This window comes from Monodon monoceros, unplaced genomic scaffold (assembly GCF_005190385.1).
Source record: "Monodon monoceros isolate NGI ecotype Baffin Bay Population unplaced genomic scaffold, NGI_Narwhal_1 Super_Scaffold_13, whole genome shotgun sequence".
Taxonomy (NCBI): domain Eukaryota; kingdom Metazoa; phylum Chordata; class Mammalia; order Artiodactyla; family Monodontidae; genus Monodon; species Monodon monoceros.
In genome coordinates this window covers 58,323,280-58,342,097 of record NW_021703769.1, presented here as the reverse complement: position 1 = coordinate 58,342,097, position 18,818 = coordinate 58,323,280, and the positions used below count along the sequence as shown (strand labels likewise).

The 18,818-nt window shown below is 45.5% G+C and overlaps 1 protein-coding gene across 3 annotated transcripts in view; it reads right to left on the bottom strand.

The window, feature by feature from the left end:
- Positions 1-15,719, bottom strand: part of SNX29 (sorting nexin 29) — a 549,826-nt gene extending 534,107 nt beyond the window's left edge. For 2 of the 3 annotated variants that reach the window (XM_029220773.1, XM_029220775.1), the window contains exon 1: positions 15,645-15,719. In XM_029220773.1, the coding sequence (XP_029076606.1) occupies positions 15,645-15,651 (7 nt within the window). In that variant the 5' untranslated portion in view covers positions 15,652-15,719. The remainder of the gene's footprint in view (positions 1-15,644) is intronic. The other variant, XR_003793181.1, reaches the window with a different exon arrangement.
- Positions 15,720-18,818: the final 3,099 nt, after the last annotated feature.

The window sequence follows — 18,818 nt, the reverse complement described above, 5'->3', positions numbered from 1 at the left end:
CTACCGACCCTAGGCCCTCAAACATTGCTCTTGACACCTGTGTCTATCAAAACACCCTGCTCTTCGTTTAGCAGAAGGTCTAGTTTCAGCTCTTCTCTAACACCGGAATTGGGAAGTCAGGCTTGCTTTCTTCCTTTTTCCAAGTACTGCACCCAACAACTCTACTTGCCCTTGGGCAACGCCAGCTGGAAACTCGACAAGGTTTTCCCCCCTGAAGTGCTTTTGCTATTCTTTCTGATCATAAAAGTAATTCATGTGATAGAACTATCATATAACCCAGCATTTCTGGGTATATACACAAAAGAATTGAAAACAGGGTCTTGAAGAGATATTTGTATGCTTATGTTCACAGCAGCATTGTTCTCAGTAGCTAAAGTGTGGAAGCAACCCAAGTGTACACCGACAGATGAATGGATAAGCAAAATATGTATGCATATACATACAATAGATATGATTCAGCCTTAAGAAGGAAGGAAACTCTGCAATATGCTACAACACAGATGAGCCTTAAGGACCTTATGCTAAGTGAAACACACCAGACACAAAGAGATAAATACCACATGATTCCACTTATATGAGGTACTAAGAGCAATCAAAATCATAGAGAAAGAAAGTATAATGGTGGCTGTCAGGGGGAGGGGAGGGGAGAGAATGGGGGTTAGGGTTTAATAGCTACACGTCTGCAGTTTAACAAGATGAAAAGAGTCATGGGGATGGATGGTGGGGATGCCGCACAGCAATGTGAAGGTATTTAATACCACCAAACTGTACACTTAAAAATGGTTAAGATGGCAAACTTTATGTTATGTGTATTTTACCACAATTTTAAAAAAAAGAGTAATTCATGTGAAAAAATACAATAATAACAAGTCAGGGGGAAATAAACAAAGAAAATAAAAATCTCCATCATCTCACTACTGATAATTGTTAGCGCAGTGATTCTCAAGCTTTCACATGCACACGAATCTCCAAGCAGGTGCTAATTCAGAAGGGCTGGGTGGGGCCTGGGATTCTGTATCTCTCACAAGGCCCCAGATGATGCTGATGCTGCTGGTGCCTGACCCACCGTGAAGAGCAAGGATACAGCATGTACCCCTAGTGATATGCATGATGATCCCAGATCTCTGTGATGGAATTGTTCCACTGCTTTTTCTAGGAAGGTCAGCAGCCTCCTCTGCCTCACCCTGCAAAGCCTCTCCACCGTGGGAAGAAAGCCCGTTCCCTAGAGAGAAACAGCCTGAGGTTGTGCAGGTCTCAGCCCACCACACGCCCACCCTCGCTGACGCGATCTCTCCCCAGACAAGAGGTGCACTTGGGGCTTCCCTGGTGGCGCAGCGGTTAAGAATCCGCCTGCCAATGCAGGGGACACGGGTTCGAGCCCTGGTCTGGGAAGATCCCACACGCTGCAGAGCAGCTAGGCCCGGGCGCTACAACTACTGAGCCTGCTCTCTAGGGCCCGCAAGCCACAGCTACTGAGCCCATGCACCACGACTACTTAAGCCTGCACGCCTAGAGCCCGTGCTCCACAACAAGAGAAGCCACCGCAATGAGAAGCCCGTCGACACAACTAGAGAAAGACCGCATGCAGCAACGAAGACCCAACACAGCCAAAAATAAATAAGTAAAATAAATAAAATTTTTAAAAAAAGAAATATTCCAATGAATGAAACATACAAAATGTCAGTAATAAGCAAGACACATTCCTTTGGGGAAACTGTTAAAAAAAAAAAAAAAGAAGTGCACTTGAAAAAGACAGTCCTGACCCCTGAAAAGGCACCTGTGGCCATCCCAGGCCTGAACGAGGATGAAAAGAAGGGGGTCTCGTAGGGCAGAGGGAGTACGGGTGGCCTTGGGAGCATTCACCGATGGCAGGAGGTGCCCAGGAGGCCCATGGCCCTGAGGAACAGTGGGAAGTCACAAGGCATCAGGAGTTCTCATCCCGGCCGGGCTGCTTGCTGGACACGTGACACGGACAGTCACTTCCCTTCTCGGGGCACTGGTTTCTGCATGAGATCACACCCTCCTAGCTCTGCAGTCTGCGAGTGTGGGGTGTCTGTGGAGACAGGCAGGCAGAGCAATCGATGCTAGCGGGCTCTTTCCTACCTTCTCCCAGGGACCAAGAGGAGAATACAGGACCCCTCCCAGGGCAAGAAGAATCTTCCAGCCTCAATGGCTGCAACCACTCAAGAGGAGTAGGGAGCCAGCGCCCACCTACTGAGCCTCAACTGTGGGCTAAGCCATTAACTGACTGGCATCTAATCCTTGACAAAGAAGGAAAGGTGGCTCCACTCAACAGAGCACTGGGGCTGAGAGGAAAAGACCTTCACCCATGGAAGTGCTTAAGGAAGGATTCAATTTCAAGTCCACTGGCTCGGCCATCTGTGAAATCCTGCTCACCCTCAACCCCTGTAACAAACCTGCAGTGACAGCCCCACTGCCAGTTCAGTAATGATTTCTCTATGAAATCCCAGCCTTTCTGCTTCCTTCCTTCTGTAAGGATAGCCCTGAGTCAACACTATCAACCAGATGAGCCAGAATAGGCTTCTTTTTTTTTTTTATTGGAGTATAGTTGATTTACAATATTGTGTTAGTTTCAGGTATACAGCAAAGTGATTCACAGAACAGGCTCCATCAAAATGAAAATAGAGCACCATCAAAATGAAAACAGAAAGGCACCCCAGGGAATACACCCAGGGTCCACAAACCTGTCAGAGAAATGCAGTGATCTCCTGAGGCTCTAACTTAGAAATCACCTGCGTTTGAAAGTCAGTCACCTGGTTCAGGTGCATCGCTGTTGTCTTTCATGTTTAGAATCCTTAAGATCCTACACTATTTTTTCCCACAAATCTCCAGCCTTCAGTGACCTCCTGGGGAGAGAGAGCTGGGATTCAGAGTAGGACAGGACAGGTTTGAATCCTACATCATCAGCTATGTGACCAAGGACAAGTTACTTAACCCCTCTGCACCTCCTACAGCTTTTTTTTTTTTTTTTTTGCTGCACTGGGTATTTGTTGCTGTGCGTGGGCTTTCTCTAGTTGCGGCGCGCAGGCTTCTCATTGCGGCGGCTTCTCTTGTTGCGGAGCATGGGCTCCCGGCACATGGGATTCAGTAGTTGTGGCTCGTGGGCCCTAGAGTGCAGGCTCAGTAGTTGTGGCGCACAATGTGGGTTCAAACCCATGTCCCCTGCATTGGCAGATGGATTCTTAACCACTGCACCACCAGGGAAGTCCCCTCCTACAGCTATTAATGAGTGAATGGATACCATGCACCTAGAACAGTGCCTGGTATACACCAAACACTTTATACATATTAACTATTATTGCTGTTGCTGTGGACAGTCCTATACCTCTGGCTCTAACAAGTCCTTTCATCAGGCTTCCTTCTCTCCAGAGCACAGGCAAAGCAATCCAATCCTGGCCTCTGTGTTCACTGCCCTGGGGGAGTATAAAGGTGAAAAAGCTTCTCTGCCATGTGGGGAGGGGAAAACCAGCAAGATGCCCCCAAGGCACTCCCTTCTCCAATCCCTGTCACAACCCAGGAGGTCAAGGTAATCATGGTGCCCATCCACAGAGGGAGTTAGGTCACTTGGGCAAGGCTGCACACACACACACAACGGTATTTCCCTGCCTCTCTATGCAGTGGCAGAGGGAAAGTCATTTCTCTGCTCAAAGGCCAATCCTTGCAGTGCACTCAGCTGGCATAATGGAGAAAAGAAAAAGATGGTAAGGTTCTTTGGGTGCCCACTGCAGGCCAGGAATTCTGCCCGAGGTCAGGCAGCAAAGCAGTGCTGAGACCCTGATCTGCCTGACCTCTTCCACAGCACACTGCTGGCCTGCTGGGGGCCAGGGAAGCCTGACTGAAAAAGCGGGAACTTGAACTGCGCTTAAAAAAACAGGAAGAACTAGAATACAGAATAGGTAAAGCCATAAAGATAGAACACTACTACTTAATAGGTACAGGGTGTCCTCTGGGGCTGGTGAGAGTGCTTTGTAACCAGATAGACATGGTGGTGGCACATTACAAATGTACTAAATTGCCACTGAACTGTTCACTTTTAAATGGTTAATTGTTTTTATAACTGTTAAATTTCTAACTTAACAGTTGTTAATTGTTCTAATTGTATTAAAAGCATACATGGTTTCACATTATCTGAAATTCACCTCCATAAGAAAATACTTTATGGAAAGGACTGCAACAGGTAGATTAGAGCACATTCTAAGCCAAAGAAGCCACCACAGCAGAGTCCCCTAGGGGTGGGACAAGACTTCAGATAGTGCCCAGACCCCCACTGAAACACAGGGAAGAAAAGCCAAGCTCACTTCTCTCTCATGTTTCTGATAACACTTGAGGGGAGTGTCTGTTTGAGGCTAGTAAGTCCTTAACTGCTGCATCAGTCAGGCTCCTAACAGGAAACAGCAGGCACTCTCAAATAAGGAGACTTCAAGGAGGTTTACTTAAAAGGGGCCCTACAGAGAAGTGGTGGCAAGAAGCGATTCTCAACCAGGATTTCATGCCCCCCCCCCGCAAAAAAAGGGCATTTGGCAATGTCTAGGGACATTTTTGGCACAACTAGGGGGCTGCTCCCGGCATCTACTACAGTGTACAGGACAGCCCCACATGACAATCATCCAGCCCGAATGTCAATAGTGCCACAATTGGGAAATTCTGCCCTAACTTAAGTTTGATTGTCCCATTTCACAGATGATGAAACTGAGGCTCCGAGAAGTTAAAAAACTTAAACCTCTACTTGTGCTCTGAACCCCATCTCCTCTCACCTGCTCAAGGACATACTCCAGCAATGGTCCCTCTTTTTCCCACATCGTCAATTCTTTCTTATCATCTATGCAATCCCTACAGCATACGGGGATGTCGTAATACCTCCCCCCAGTTTAATAAAAGCCGTGCCTTGCTCCCACGTGCCGCTCCAGCCTCCAGTTCATTTCTCTGCTGCCCTGTCCAGCACAGCTCTTCCTTCATGAGAGCAGCCAGGCCCTCTGTGAGGGCCACCCCTTCCACAATGGCTGTTCCCAGCTCTGGCCAAAGGCCCTTTTGTTCCCATCTCCTCCTGCACCGAATTATCTACACAGGGGCCATAACATCTGGAACACAATAAATGACTTACTGACATTATATAACAAACACATGATACATTCAATGATATTATATGATTTGTTCAATGCACCCTGCAAAACTGCAATTAACGTGGCATTTTTATGGAGCCCTGTAAGCATGTGGAGCATTGTCTCAGATGATTTGTGTTTCTGGTTCCCCTCCTCACAGAAGGAACTCAACAACTGTTGGATCAAGACTCCGGGGTTCAGTTCTGTAGTCCCTCAAGAGGCTGCTTTAAATGGAGAGGACCAGAATGCCCTCGTGCATGCAATGCATATTGCATGAGTGAAGCACTAGTTTTGTCTGCATTAGCACATGAACAGATAAAATGGACAATCATTCACCCCCAAAGTCAGGGCACTGGGTCCCAGCATTGTGGGGTAAAGTGGCACAGCTGGAGGAGGACAAAAGGACAGACTTTCCTTCACCACATAATGGAAAGAGGCAGACTCTGCTTGGAGGCAGATGGGCTCGGGCCATCCAAGTGGACTTGTGATGCCTAAAAACAAAGACTGGGTCAACGGTGGACTCATAAATGGGCAAAGAATTCCCTCTAGAGCAGAGGTCAGCAAATATTTTCTGTAAAGAGCAAAATGGTAAATATTTTTGGCTTTTCAAGCCAGATGGTCCCTGTCACAGCTACTCAATCAGAGTGCAAAAGCAGCCAGAGACAACAGCAAGAATGGGTGTGGCTGGGTTCCAATAAAGCTTTATTTACAAAACAGGTGGCCAGCCCAGTTTGCCAATCCTTGCTGCAGAAAATAAAAAGAAAAACTGCAGTGTGCAAACACTTTGAAGAGAAAGTGTATCTTCCCTCATGGTTGGAGAAATGCAAATTATAAGCTTACCAAATCAACCACCACATGTTACCACTGTATAACTACTAAGTTCACCAAGAAACATTTAAACTGAAATTCCTCATTGCTGGCAAAGCTCCGAGGAAACGCAACGGTCAGAATGGCCATCATCAAAAAGTCTACAAATAACAAATGCTGGAGAGGGTGTGAAGAAAAAGGAACCCTCTTGCACTGTCGGTGGGAATGTAAATTGATACAGCCACTATGGAGAACAGTATGGAGGGTTCCTAAAAAACTAAAAATGGAGTTGCCATATGATCCAGCAAGCCCACTCCTAGGCATATATTTGGAGAAAACTCTAATCCGAAAAGATACATGCACCCCTATGTTCACAGTAGCACTATTTACAATAGCCAAGACATGCAAGCAGCCTAAATGTCTATCGACAGATGAATGAATAAAGAAGATGTGGTACATATACACAATGGAATACAACTCAGCCATAAAGAAGAATGAAATATTGGCATTTGCAGCAACATGGATAAATTTAGAGATTATCATACTAAGTGAAATAAATCAGACAGAGAAAGACAAATATCATGTTATCACTTATATGTGGAATCTAAAAAAAAAATTATACAAATGAACTTATTTACAAAACAGAACCAGACTCACAGACATAGGAAACAAACTTATGGTTACCAAAGGGGAAAGAGGGGGAGGGATAAATTAGAAGTTTGGAATTAACAGATATACACTACTACATATAAAGTAGATAACAAGGACCCACTGTATAGCACAGGGAACTATATTCAATATCTTATAATAACCTATGATGAAAAAGAATCTTAAAAATAATACATATATATGTATAACAGAATAATTTTGCTGTACATCTGAAACTAACATAACATTGTAAATCAACTATACCTCAATTTTTTAAAAAAATGAAATTCCCCATTGCTCGTAAAGCTCCAGGGATACATGAATGCACCACTGGTAATGAGTACCAGTGCAGAGTCCTGGAAATCAATGAGCAGGGAATACCAAAAACTACAAGAACATCAAAGCACCTTCCTAACTCCTAGAAAACTAAGCTAAGGAGGAATGGGCCGGGGTGCGGGGGTGGGGATTATGAGAAAAGTAATAAGTATCTTCTTTGCCAGTCTCTCTGTCTTCCAGGTGCTGAGTAAGGCATTGTACAGTCATCACTCACTTTCACTTCCATTTTCTGATGAGGAAATTAAGAGTCGGAGAAGTTCAACAACTTGCTCAGGTTCTTCAAATGGGAGTTAAATCCAGGATTGCCTGAGGGCAAAGTGTTTTTCCACTGCAACATGATGCCTGCCTAAACATGGTTTCAGGGGTGCAGATTTTTCCCACAGTGTTCTAGAACAGGGGTCAGCAAACTACAGCCCCCAAACTGCAGGTATTCTAAATAAAGTTTTATTGGAACACAGCCACATGCTTTCACTTGCGTATTGCCCGTGCTGCTTTTATACAACAGGGATGAGTAGTTGGGATGGAGGCTACGTGGCCCACAAAGCAGAAAATATTTACTATCTGGCCCTTTACAGAAAACGCTTGCCAACTCCATCCTAGAACATCATAAACGGAATTTACTTTCTTTTCCTACAATGGGAGAAAGGTTAAATAACTGCAGCATGTCAATTTAGTGGAACGTTACGCAGCATTTTTAAATAATCGTGAAGAGAAGGAACATGGGTAAATGCTATAATAAGTGAAAACACTAATTCAAATGTAGACTCAATGCAATTAGGTAAAATGCATATGCTTTGAACATAGACAGAAGTGGAATACCTAAAAATCTAAATATTTAATATGTTAGAAAGGTATATTTATAGGTATATTGTTTTCACAATAGTCTTTAATGTCATTTGGGGGTTTTGCTTTTTTTTTTTTTTTTTTTTAAGGTGAAGGAGGAAAGAGCAGATTCCAAACTATGCAGTCACAGGCAAGGAGAAACGGGGTGCCAGTGGGCAAGTTTCCCCCCTCGTGGGAAGCCGGGGAGCACAGGCCTCTGAGGGCTTCTGGATGGGTGAGCAGAAGTCAGGGCTGGGAAAGGGTCCTCACTCCCCCTGGAGGCCTCAGGCTGCTCCTCCCACAGCCTTTCCCACCTCAGCAAAAGGCATCCTCACCTGTCCAGCTGCTCAGGAGTCACCCTCGCCTCCCTCGGGTCTCTGCTGAGACATCACCTTCCCTGCAAGGTCTTCCTTGACCACCCCCCCCCCCAAATGACAAGAGCGCTCCCTCCCCCTTCAGTTCATCCTCCATCCAGACAACAAGTGAGACAGACACCACCCTCCCCCTTCAGTTCATCCTCCATCCAGACAACAAGTGAGACAGACGCCACCCTCCCCCTTCAGTTCATCCTCCATCCAGACAACAAGTGGGACAGATGCCACCCTTGGGCTCCGGACTGGGCATATGATCCAGGCATGGGAAGCCAAAGCCACGGTGATGGGTTGGTTCCAGGATGGCCGCGAGGCCAGCCAGACCACTATGAGTCAGCCCCAGGACTTCTGCCGGAGCCACTGGAAAAGGCCTGCCCGCTTGGGTGTTGCTACATTGTAGGATGTGACCCAAGAGCTGCTAGTGGCCGTCTTGCCTCCATGGAGGGGAGGCTGCCTGAGGGTGAAGCCAACAGAAAGTATTGAGAGTTGCGAGCCGGACAGAAAGGTGGTCCTGATGACTCTCTAAGCACCAGCTGAGGCTGAAGCCAGGCTATCCCTAGACCTTTCCAGCACAAGATGCTTTAAACTCCTATTGTGCTGGAATCAGCTTCCACCACATGCAATTGAAAAAAGAGTCCTGGGGAATTCCCTGGCGATCCAGTCGTTAGGACTCGGTGCTTTCACTGCTAGGGCCCGGGTTTGATCCCTGGTCGGGAAACTAAGGTCCCACAAGCTGCGTGGCACAGCCGGGTGTGTGGGAGGAAGAGTCCTGGTTAACGTACCCATTACTCTAACATTTTGGGTACATTCGTTCAATTCCCTTCAACAAACACTGACAGTACAGACCTCTGCTAAGAAGATGCGCCCAACTGTCAGCCAACAAATGACTGCTGAAGGTTGAACCCTGAATTTCTGGCCGGGATCTGCTGCTACCAGTGCCTCACTCTCACTGGCAGCATTTTTTGTGTTGAGTCTTCGTTGCTTCGTGCGCGAGGGCTTTGTCTAGTTGCGGCAAGCGGGGGGCTACTCTTCACTGCAGTGCGCAGGCTTCTCAATGCAGTGGCTTCTCTTGTTGCGGAGCATGGGCTCTAGGCACGCGGGCTTCAGTAGCTGTGGCATGCAGGCTCAGTAGCTGTGGTGCACGGGCTTAGTTGCTCCGCGGCATGTGGGATCTTCGCGGACCAGGGATCGAACCCGTGTCCCCTGTATTGGCAGGCGGGTTCTTAACGACTGTGCCACCAGGGAAGCCCCTCACTGGGAGCGTTTTAAACAGGTGCAATTGCTTTGGCGGAAAGAGCAATCAAGAACCATCAACACTTTCATGTTAACACTACTTCAGGGAAATCACCCTAAAGACATCATCAAAAGGAAGAAAAACTACCTTGAACAAAAATGTTCACTGCATCATTATGTATAATAGGAACAAAAAGGAAAAAAAGGGGGGGGGGATAAATTTCCACAAGTAAAGTCAGTAATTTAAAAGTTATGCCATATGTGTAATGATGGATTACTGATGGATTATGAAGTCCATAAAAGTGATCAATGTGAAGACCATGTAGCAATATGATAAAGTTTTATCCAGAAATGTTAAGGGTAAAAGCAAAATGTGAATTTACATGATAGTGATAAAATTACTTCAGCCTATGTCAACATTTCTCAAGCTTTTTCTCATTCTCCGTCAGGACGCTTTTTAGACATTTTTTCCTTAATCACCCCCGCCATGAAATTTTAATACCACAGATATATCGTACATCATGCATATCTGTGCTTCAGACACAAGAATAGATGTTTCTCCCCCACAGGGGTGATATCACCCCGTTGAGAATGCATCGCCTGTGTGCAGGCAAGATGGTAGCAGGACGGGAGGTGCTTTATTTGGGATTATGTTCACATTGCCAGAATTTAGAGAATTTAGTTCCAAAATTTAAGACCTCTGAGCATTTGACTTCCTGTTGGTCACCCAGGCAGAGCCATGCAACCGGGAAGTGGGAGAGTGGAGATCAGTGGGACTGAGTCCGCTGCCACTGGCTCACAAGAGAGGCGGGCAGTCAAATGTTTGCTGACAGTGGAACAGTTTCTTCTTACAATCTGCCATAACAGATCAGCCCAGTGCCTTCATTGGGGGGAAAAAATGGTGATATCATCACTTTTTCTGCTTTGAATGACCACAGCTATTCTTTTTTCCGTTCACTCATTTCAGCTGATTCTTTTTTAACCATTTTCTAAATTGAAGTATTAATTTACGGCATTGTGTTTCAGGTGTACAGCAAAGTGATTTGGCATATATATATATATATATTCTTTTTCAGATTCTTTTCCATTATAGGTTATTATAAGATATTGAATATACTTCTCTGTGCTATGCAGTAGGCCCTTGTTGTTTACCTGTTTTATATATAGTAGTGTATATGTTATTCCCAAACTCCTAATTTATCTCCCCCTTCACCATCAGCTGATCCTTTGCTCCAAATACAAGCCACTGCTGGAGATGACGCAGTCAATGCCAAAGAGAAAATCATGACCTTCAACATTCCAGAAGAATAAGAAAAAAGCTGCCAAAAAAAACCTAAACATCCGACAAGACACAGCAGTAAATTACCCACTAAGCCCCCAACTCTGGTGTTTCAGGCCCTTAGAGCTTGTCTGCTTCACTCAAATGACCTCTCTGGGTCTGGTTTTCCCCAGGCCTTGAAATGGGGGTTTCAGGGTCTTTCTAACTTAAGAAGGATTCGTGACAGAGTAATTATTGATGGAAATGAGCATCAAATAGCTTCAACTATAAAGTCTTACCAAAGACAGTGCCTGAGAATCATGACTTTCTGACTCTACAAGTCCTATTTTCCCCAGTAAGAGCAAAAGCATTATCTGAAAATCAGAATTCCTTAGCTAGTAGAGGCTGATAATCAAGTATTCCCACCTACTGGATTCTTTAAAGAGAAACAAGTAAATCATCACACTATCACACTGAAACAACCACCCGCATCCGGCAGGTATCCATCCTCCTAGCAATTTGTTTACTTCTACACACATACATGAATCCATAAACATTGTTTTATGTGCATGTTTTGATGTGCATCAAGGTATATATTTTAAATATAATTCTGTACCTTGCTTATTTTTAGAGAACATTAATGTTGAGATATAGCCACAGTGATGTGTATAAATCTAATTTATTCCTTTTAACATCTTTGAGGTTTTCCATCATGTGACCATACCACATATATTTGTCCACTCCCCTATTAACGGTCATCTTAGTTGTTCCTGGCCCCATGATGCCCATTTATCTTGTGCATGCATTACCTAACCATTCCACTTCCTGGTTATTTGCACTTAATGTATTTGGCCTTGTACCCATCTGACCTCTGCCTCCACTCCAATATTTTCAGCTGCAAGACACAACAGACTCTAATTGCCAATTTATACGCTACGCAAGAAACTGAGAAACATGTCAAACTACACCAAAAGGATTCCATCAGCAAAATCCCACAAAGGAACCTAACAGGATAAACTGTTTCCTTCAAAAAAAATGGCAAGGGGGTAAAAAAAACGAGGGAGATGAAAGGGGAACCCATAGTTTAAAAAAAGACTTTGTGCTTCAAAGGATACCATCAAGAAAGTGAAAAACAACCCACAGAACAGGAGAATATTTTTTGTAAAGATACCTGATAAGGGACTTGTAGCCAGAAATTATATAGCATTCTTACAGCTCAACAATAAAAACAACCCAATTAAAAAAAAAATGGACAAAGAAACTGAACAGACATTTCTCCAGATAAAATATACAGATGGCCAACAAGCACATGAAAAAATGCTCAATATTATTACTCATTAGGGAAATGCAAATCAAAGCCACAAAGAGATACCACTTTACACTCACTAGAATGGTTATTATCAAAAAGACTATTGGTGAGGACGGGAAGAAACCAGAACCTTTTTACAGCACTGTAAATGATGCAGGAATGGAAAATGATGCAGCTGCTTTGGAAAACAGTCTGACAGTTCTTCAAACACACTCAGCAATTCTGCTCTTAGATATCTATCCAAGAGAAATGAAAACATATTATCCACACAAAAACTTGTACATGAATGTTCACAGCAGCATTATTCATGATAGCCAAAAAGTGGAAGCAAGTCAATGTCTGTCAAATGATGAATGGATAAACAAAATGTGGAATGTCCATACAACAGAATATTATTCAGTCACAAAAAGGAATGAAGTACAGATATATGTTACAACATGATGAATCTTAAAAACATGATACTTAGTGAAAAGAGACACAAAAGGTCACATATTGTATGATTTGATTTATATGAAATATCCGGAATAGGCAAATCCATAGAGAGAGAAAGTAGATTAGTAGTTGCCTGGGGCTGAAGGAACAGAAAATGAAGAACAGCTATTAATGGGTATGAAGTTTCTTTTTTTGGAGTAATGAAAATGTTCTAAAGTTTATTATGGTGATGTTTGTACAATTCTGTAAATATGTTAAACATTTTTAAAAAACTTAAAAAGAGAGAAAGAGACCTAAAAAAATTAAAAGACAAACCAATTTGCATTGTTTAAACCATATTTAGACCCTGACTTTTAAAAATACACTATAGGGAATTCCCTGGCAGTCCAGTTGTTAGGACTCAGCACTTTCACTGCCAGGGCCTGGGTCCAATCCCTGGTCGGGGAACGAAGATCCTGCAAGCCACGCACCGTGGCCAAAAAAAAAAATACACTATAAAATAAAATTATAAGGTAATCATGGAAATTTAACATTGAATATCTGATATTAATGAATTACTGCTCATTTCCTATAGGTATGATAATGGAATTGAGTTATGCTTTTCTAAAAAGGAGTCCCTATATCTTAGAGAGAAATATTTTTTAAAAACTTTACAGATGAAATGATATAGGACTTCCCTGGTGGCACAGTGGTTAAGAATCCACCTGCCAATGCAGGGGACATGGGTTCAATCCCTGGTCTGGGGAGATCCCACATGCTGCAGAGCAACTAAGCCCGTGCACCACAAGTACTGAGCCTGAGCTCTAGGACCCGCAAGCCACAACTACTGAGCCCGTGCGCCACAACTACTGACCCCACGCACCACAACTACTGAAGTCTGCGTGCTGCAACTACTGAGCCCATGTGCTGCAACTACTGAAGCCTGCGGGCCTAGAGCCTGTGCTCCACAAGAGAAGCCACCGCAACGAGAAGCCCGCGCACCGCAACGAAAAGTAGCCCCCGCTCACCACAACTAAAGCCCGCGCACAGCAACGAAGACCCAACGCAGCGAAAAACAAAGAAGAAGAAGAAATGATAGGATTTGCTGGGTGTCTAGGATTTGCTTCAAAATAAACTGGGGAGAGAGGTAGGAAGTAGACAGGTATATGGGTGAAGTGTCATGAGCTGGTAATTGTTCATTAAACTATTCTCTCCACTTTTCTTTTTTGCTTGAAATTCTCTTAAAAAAAAAAAAAGCAAAAGAGAGTAAATATTTCCATGCCACATTATTTTATGTGCCAATTATTAATCCCATAGATGGAAAATACCTTGGACTTCCCCTTCCAATCCTCAGCAACCACTTTTTCTGCCTCAATTACAATCTTTCCAAAAGCAGTCTTTCATCCTTCATGGTTTTTCCTAAAAGAGCCATGTGTTGGTTTCCTTCTGTAATTTGTTTAACCTTAAATCTAATGGGTTTTTTAACTGAATTTTAAAACTTCCTTAGTTTTGATATTAAGTTGCTCCTTAAAGTATACATTGGTCGGTTTCCCTTGGCTTGTCAATTTCACTTGCTCCCAATGAAGACAGTAGAGAGAATGGTCCAGAACTGTGAGCTCAAGGCAGACTCCATAGCCACATTAAAAAGAAGAGTTTCTCAGGGCGTTCTTACCCCAGCCCTTCTCCCAGAGCTGGACCAGAAAACAACCCCACCTGAACCCCACAGGGGTCCTTACAGAAACAACAATAGCAGCTCTCAAGTTCCTGACTACATACCATGTAAGGGGCACAGTACCAATCGCTTTACGTGAGTAACGTTAGTCATTGCAACAAGCCTAGGATACAGGTACTATTATTTATCCTCATTTTGCTGAGACTTCACAACGGCAGACAACTTGCTCTAAATCACACAGGTTTATGTGGAAGAGCAAGTATTTGAACCCAAACTGTCTGCCCCCAAGGTCTGCACTTATTCCAGGCTGTATTACCTCCTGGGTGGAAACGAGTTCATTGCATCTTTGTTGTGGTATCACTAATGTTCAAGGACCAGAAACTCTAGCGAGGCCAAAAATCATCTGACAACAGAAGCTGGACTATCTCCCAGGAGAACCCCCCTCCCCAGCTCCCGCATCAGGACCATCAATTTCACAAATCTTGCTCATGAATAGCAAAACAAAAGGCACCTAAGTTATGGAAAATGATCCACAGAGTTAACTTAGAAGTTAAAGATGAAGAGAGACACATGGCCTTCACCTTACCCTGCCTCAACCTCCAGAAATGCCTGAGTCCAAGGTCAGGGCCAGCTGGGCTGGTTGCAAGGATTCTGTAGAGGCTATTCCACAGTGAGGGGAAAACAGGCAGAAGGAGGGTAGGCGGGTCTTCCTAAGTAAATCCAGATCCCAGTCAGGGCAGCTGCGAGGCTTCCCTGAGTCACTCCCATCTCTGCACACTACACCCAGGAATGACTTAGCACCGAAACACCAACGGACCTCATGAGTGGAAAGGGCTGAGAACACGCGTCCAAGTCTAGGGACTAAACTTCAGAAACACTGAAGGCAAGCTGTCCACACATAACTCAAGCCTCCCACCAAAACCACCCCACTCCACAGTGGGAGGGACAGGGTCGGGCTGGGAAGGGCAGAGGTCCCCAAATGAGCTCAGCATTGGACAAGAGGGGAAGGGCTGCCGGGCAGGACTAGGGAGACCTCAAATGAGCTAGGAAAAGAAATGGAAGGAGCTGGAGTATGAAAAAATAACCAAAATACAAGAAGCAGAACCAGAGAGGGAAAATGAGGAGAACCAAGCGTCCTCTGAAACCGAGAGCTAGCGGGGGACACAAGGCTCAGGGGGCAGCAAACTAAGAATGAGACACTCTTTGCCTGTGTGTAGATCGGAGTGACTGGGACCAGGGGCCTGGGTAGTGGGAATGACTGGGGAACAGGGGGATCAGTAACTGGAACTGGGACTCAGGGAGTCTAGGAGTTAGGACGGACTGAGACACAGGACGTCTGAGAACTGGGGGTCGGTAACTGGACTGGGGGGTCGGAGGATTGGGAGGGACTGGGGGATCTGGGGGACAGGTGTCCAGGAGCTGGTTGTAAGTGATGGACAGGAGTCAAGGGACTAGGAGTGCCTGGACCGGGGACGCCAGAAAAGTGCAGGTGACCAGAAGCCAGGAACTGGGCGTACATGGGGGTCAGGAAACTGGGAGCGATGGGACGGGGTCCGCGAGCGAGCGGGACGCGGGGACTCGGGGGCCGGAGTGTGCAGCTGGTGCGGCGGGAGCCGGGGCGGCTTGGGCGGGTGACAGCGGCCAGGCCTCCACTCACCGCTCATGGCGCCGCTCCCCGGGCCGGTGCCTGCCGTGCCTCCGCCACTGCCGCCACTGCCGCTGCCGCCCTCCAGACAGGCCAGGAGACGGCGCGCCCCGCCCTGCCTGCCGCCCCGCCCCGGAAGTACAGCCCAGCCGGCGCGGCCCCGCCCCCCGACCCGGAACGTAAACACCCGTGCCGGGCGGCAGAGTTGGGGTGATGCTACACGAGCCGAGGCTTCTGGGCGCCCGAGGCAGACCGGAGACCCCCGCAGCGACGCCTCGCGATCCGCAAGGCGGGGACCGGACGGGACGCCTCCCTGCCATCCTGGGCTCACACCTCTGTCGGGGAGCCGGACGGGACGGTGGCCACGAGAAATGAGACAACAACGCGGTTCCAGAGAGCGCTAGAAGCGGAACGGGGAAATTTTAAAAGAGGAATGAGCCAAAGCGTGGGGACAGGGGAAGTGGGCAGTCACGGGGGGCCACTCTCTGGAGACGACTTTAGAGACCAGAGACCTGGATGGTAAAAGGGAGACGGCCCGGGAAGATCGACGGGAAGGGTGTTCCAGAAGGAGGGGTTGACTGGAGTGAAAGGGTGAGCGAGAAAATGGTGAGAGAGAGGAGATTGAAGAGGTGGGTGGAGGGCCCTGCAGGCCATGGTGAATGGGTTGGACTTCCTGCCTAACTCTAAGGAGATAAGGGAATGCGAAATCTTTACAGAATTTAAGTAGGGGAGTGATGCAATGTGAATTTTAAGGTGATTCCTCTTCCTGGGTTGAGAATGAATTGTAGTGGGGCAGGGTGGAGAAGGGTCAGCTGGTTAGGCGGCCACTGCAATTGTCTGGCAAGAGATACTAGTGCCTGGGGCTAGGGTGGTGGCAGTGGTGTGAACGTAGATGGGTCGTGTTTGAAAGAAGGACAGGTTACTGCCCCGTTTTACAGATAAGGGAAAGGGGACTCAGAAAGGTTAAAGGAGTGTTTTCCCAACTTGTTTTGCCCACAACCCAGAGTAAAAGAAAATGCATTTTAAACCACAACCCAGTACACAAATACATACATTTAAGAAGCTGTTTAACAAAACAATTCTGTAGGTAATGTATTCTCTTCGCCTTTTCTTTTTTTCAATGCTGACTGAGACAATTGATCCACTCCTAAGTCTTGATCCACAAAACACTGAATTGAGGCCCCCACGGGGAAATGGAGCCAGAATTCCAGCCGAGTTCTGCGTGACCCACATCCCCATGGTCTTCCTACTACATTGCCTCTCAACACGTACTCTCTGGCCCCTGGAAATTTACCTTTTGGATTCAGCAGAAATCAAGAGATCTTTGGAGAAGGATGCTCTGCAGCATTATTTATAATAGAGAAAAAATGAAAAGCACCAAAGCCAGGTTACAGAAGAATAGCTAAGCAAATCATGGCCCACCTCACAAAGAATCTCGTAGTTTAAAGTGCTAATTATAAAGGTTATGGAAATGCAAGGAAAGGCCAGTGATAATAGAATAAATTTTAAAAAGCCCCATGCAGGGAACTTCCCCGTGGTCCAGTGGTTAAGCCTACATGCTTCCACTGCAGAGAGCATGGGTTTGATCCCTGGTCAGGGAACTGGTAAGATCCCACATGCCACACGGTTTGGCCAAAAAAAAGCCCCATGCGAAATGGTCTGTACACCATGATTACAATTGTGTCAAAGTCAAAATACAGCCATGTGCAGGGACTATGATAGAATGTAAAAATGAAAATACTTGTGTGTTTGGTTGGGGGGTTGTTTTCCCCATTTTCAAAATTGTACTTTGTAGTTTTTGCTAATTTGTTATTCTAGTTAAAGAGTCAGTGTGTCTGAATCCCTCCTCTCCCCCGCAGAAAGCCTAGTTTAGGTCTGTCTGCCTCTGTAACTTTTGGTGAGACATCACATACTTGCTTCATGGAATTGTCATGAGGATATGTGTTATACCTTCTCCTAGCGCCCTGTACCCTTTCTTCATGGCACTTGAGATGGGATAGGTTATTGAACTTGTAGAGGGTGCTTTACATTTTCCACCACCAGCCACCCTCCTTTAAGTATTGTAATTCCTTCCTCCCGAGATTTAGCCTGGTACTGGAGGACCAAGAATCAAAAGCCTAAGGTCAGCAGCTCTTCTGGGCTTTTGAAAAAATCTAAACTCATTGAGAGGGGTGAGGGAAGAAGGAAGAAGGCTTGTGAGAAACTAGGAGGGATATTCCCAGGCCATATAACAGAAAAGGAGTGTGTGCCTGCCCTCAAAGAGACTAGACCTCAAAGCACTAATAAAAACCATGATGGCAACGTAACTAACACAAAGTACTTAATTTAACATGAACCAGAAAATTTTCATGGGAATAAATAAATAATAAATGTATCTGTGTGTATATTTTCATTTACTCCTTAAAACAACGTTATAAATAGATACTATAATTATCCCCATTTTACAGATGGGGAAACTGAGGCGTAGAGTGGTTAAGTAACTCTCACAGTTACCCAATGTCTATAACTTCCTAGTAATAGAGTCTGGAGTCAAACTCCAAGAGCCAGTGCCTTCACCACTATACTGCGTTGTCTCCTATGGCCCTCAAAGGCCTGGAATGGAGCCATAATGGGCCCTGAGTAGGTAAAAAGTTCCCACCAAGTTTCTCCATACCCCAAACCTGACACAAAAGCCACAAAGCCCCAAGACCTCGAGGGTCTCTGCTGTGGTGCCAGTGGGCATCTTAACAATGATCAAAGTCAACAGATTACCAGAGGGCACTGCCTATTGCACAGCCCTTTCCATAGCAGCTCAGGACCTTTGCACAACCCAAGGAAGGCAGCCCTCTCCCAATAATGACTAAGATTGTAGCCCAAAGAGATGAGGAAACTCAGAAATGGAATTAAATTGATGTGAAGAGAAAAAAGCGAATAGATCAGAATGTCTGGGTTTAAATCTGGCCCTGCCATTTACCGGCTATGTGATCTTGCTCCGAGTCAGTTTCTGTCACCATCTGTAACATGCAGATAATAGTGATCCACCTACCTTGTGGTTTGTTGTATATATTAAATGAGTTAGTACAGGTAAAACACTTGGAACAACCCCTAGCACATTAGTAAGGGTAAATAAGTGCTAGCTGTCATTATTATTACCTGCGTGTAGATGCAGAAACGATACCTAGTACCCATTTATCACAGTTTGCAACT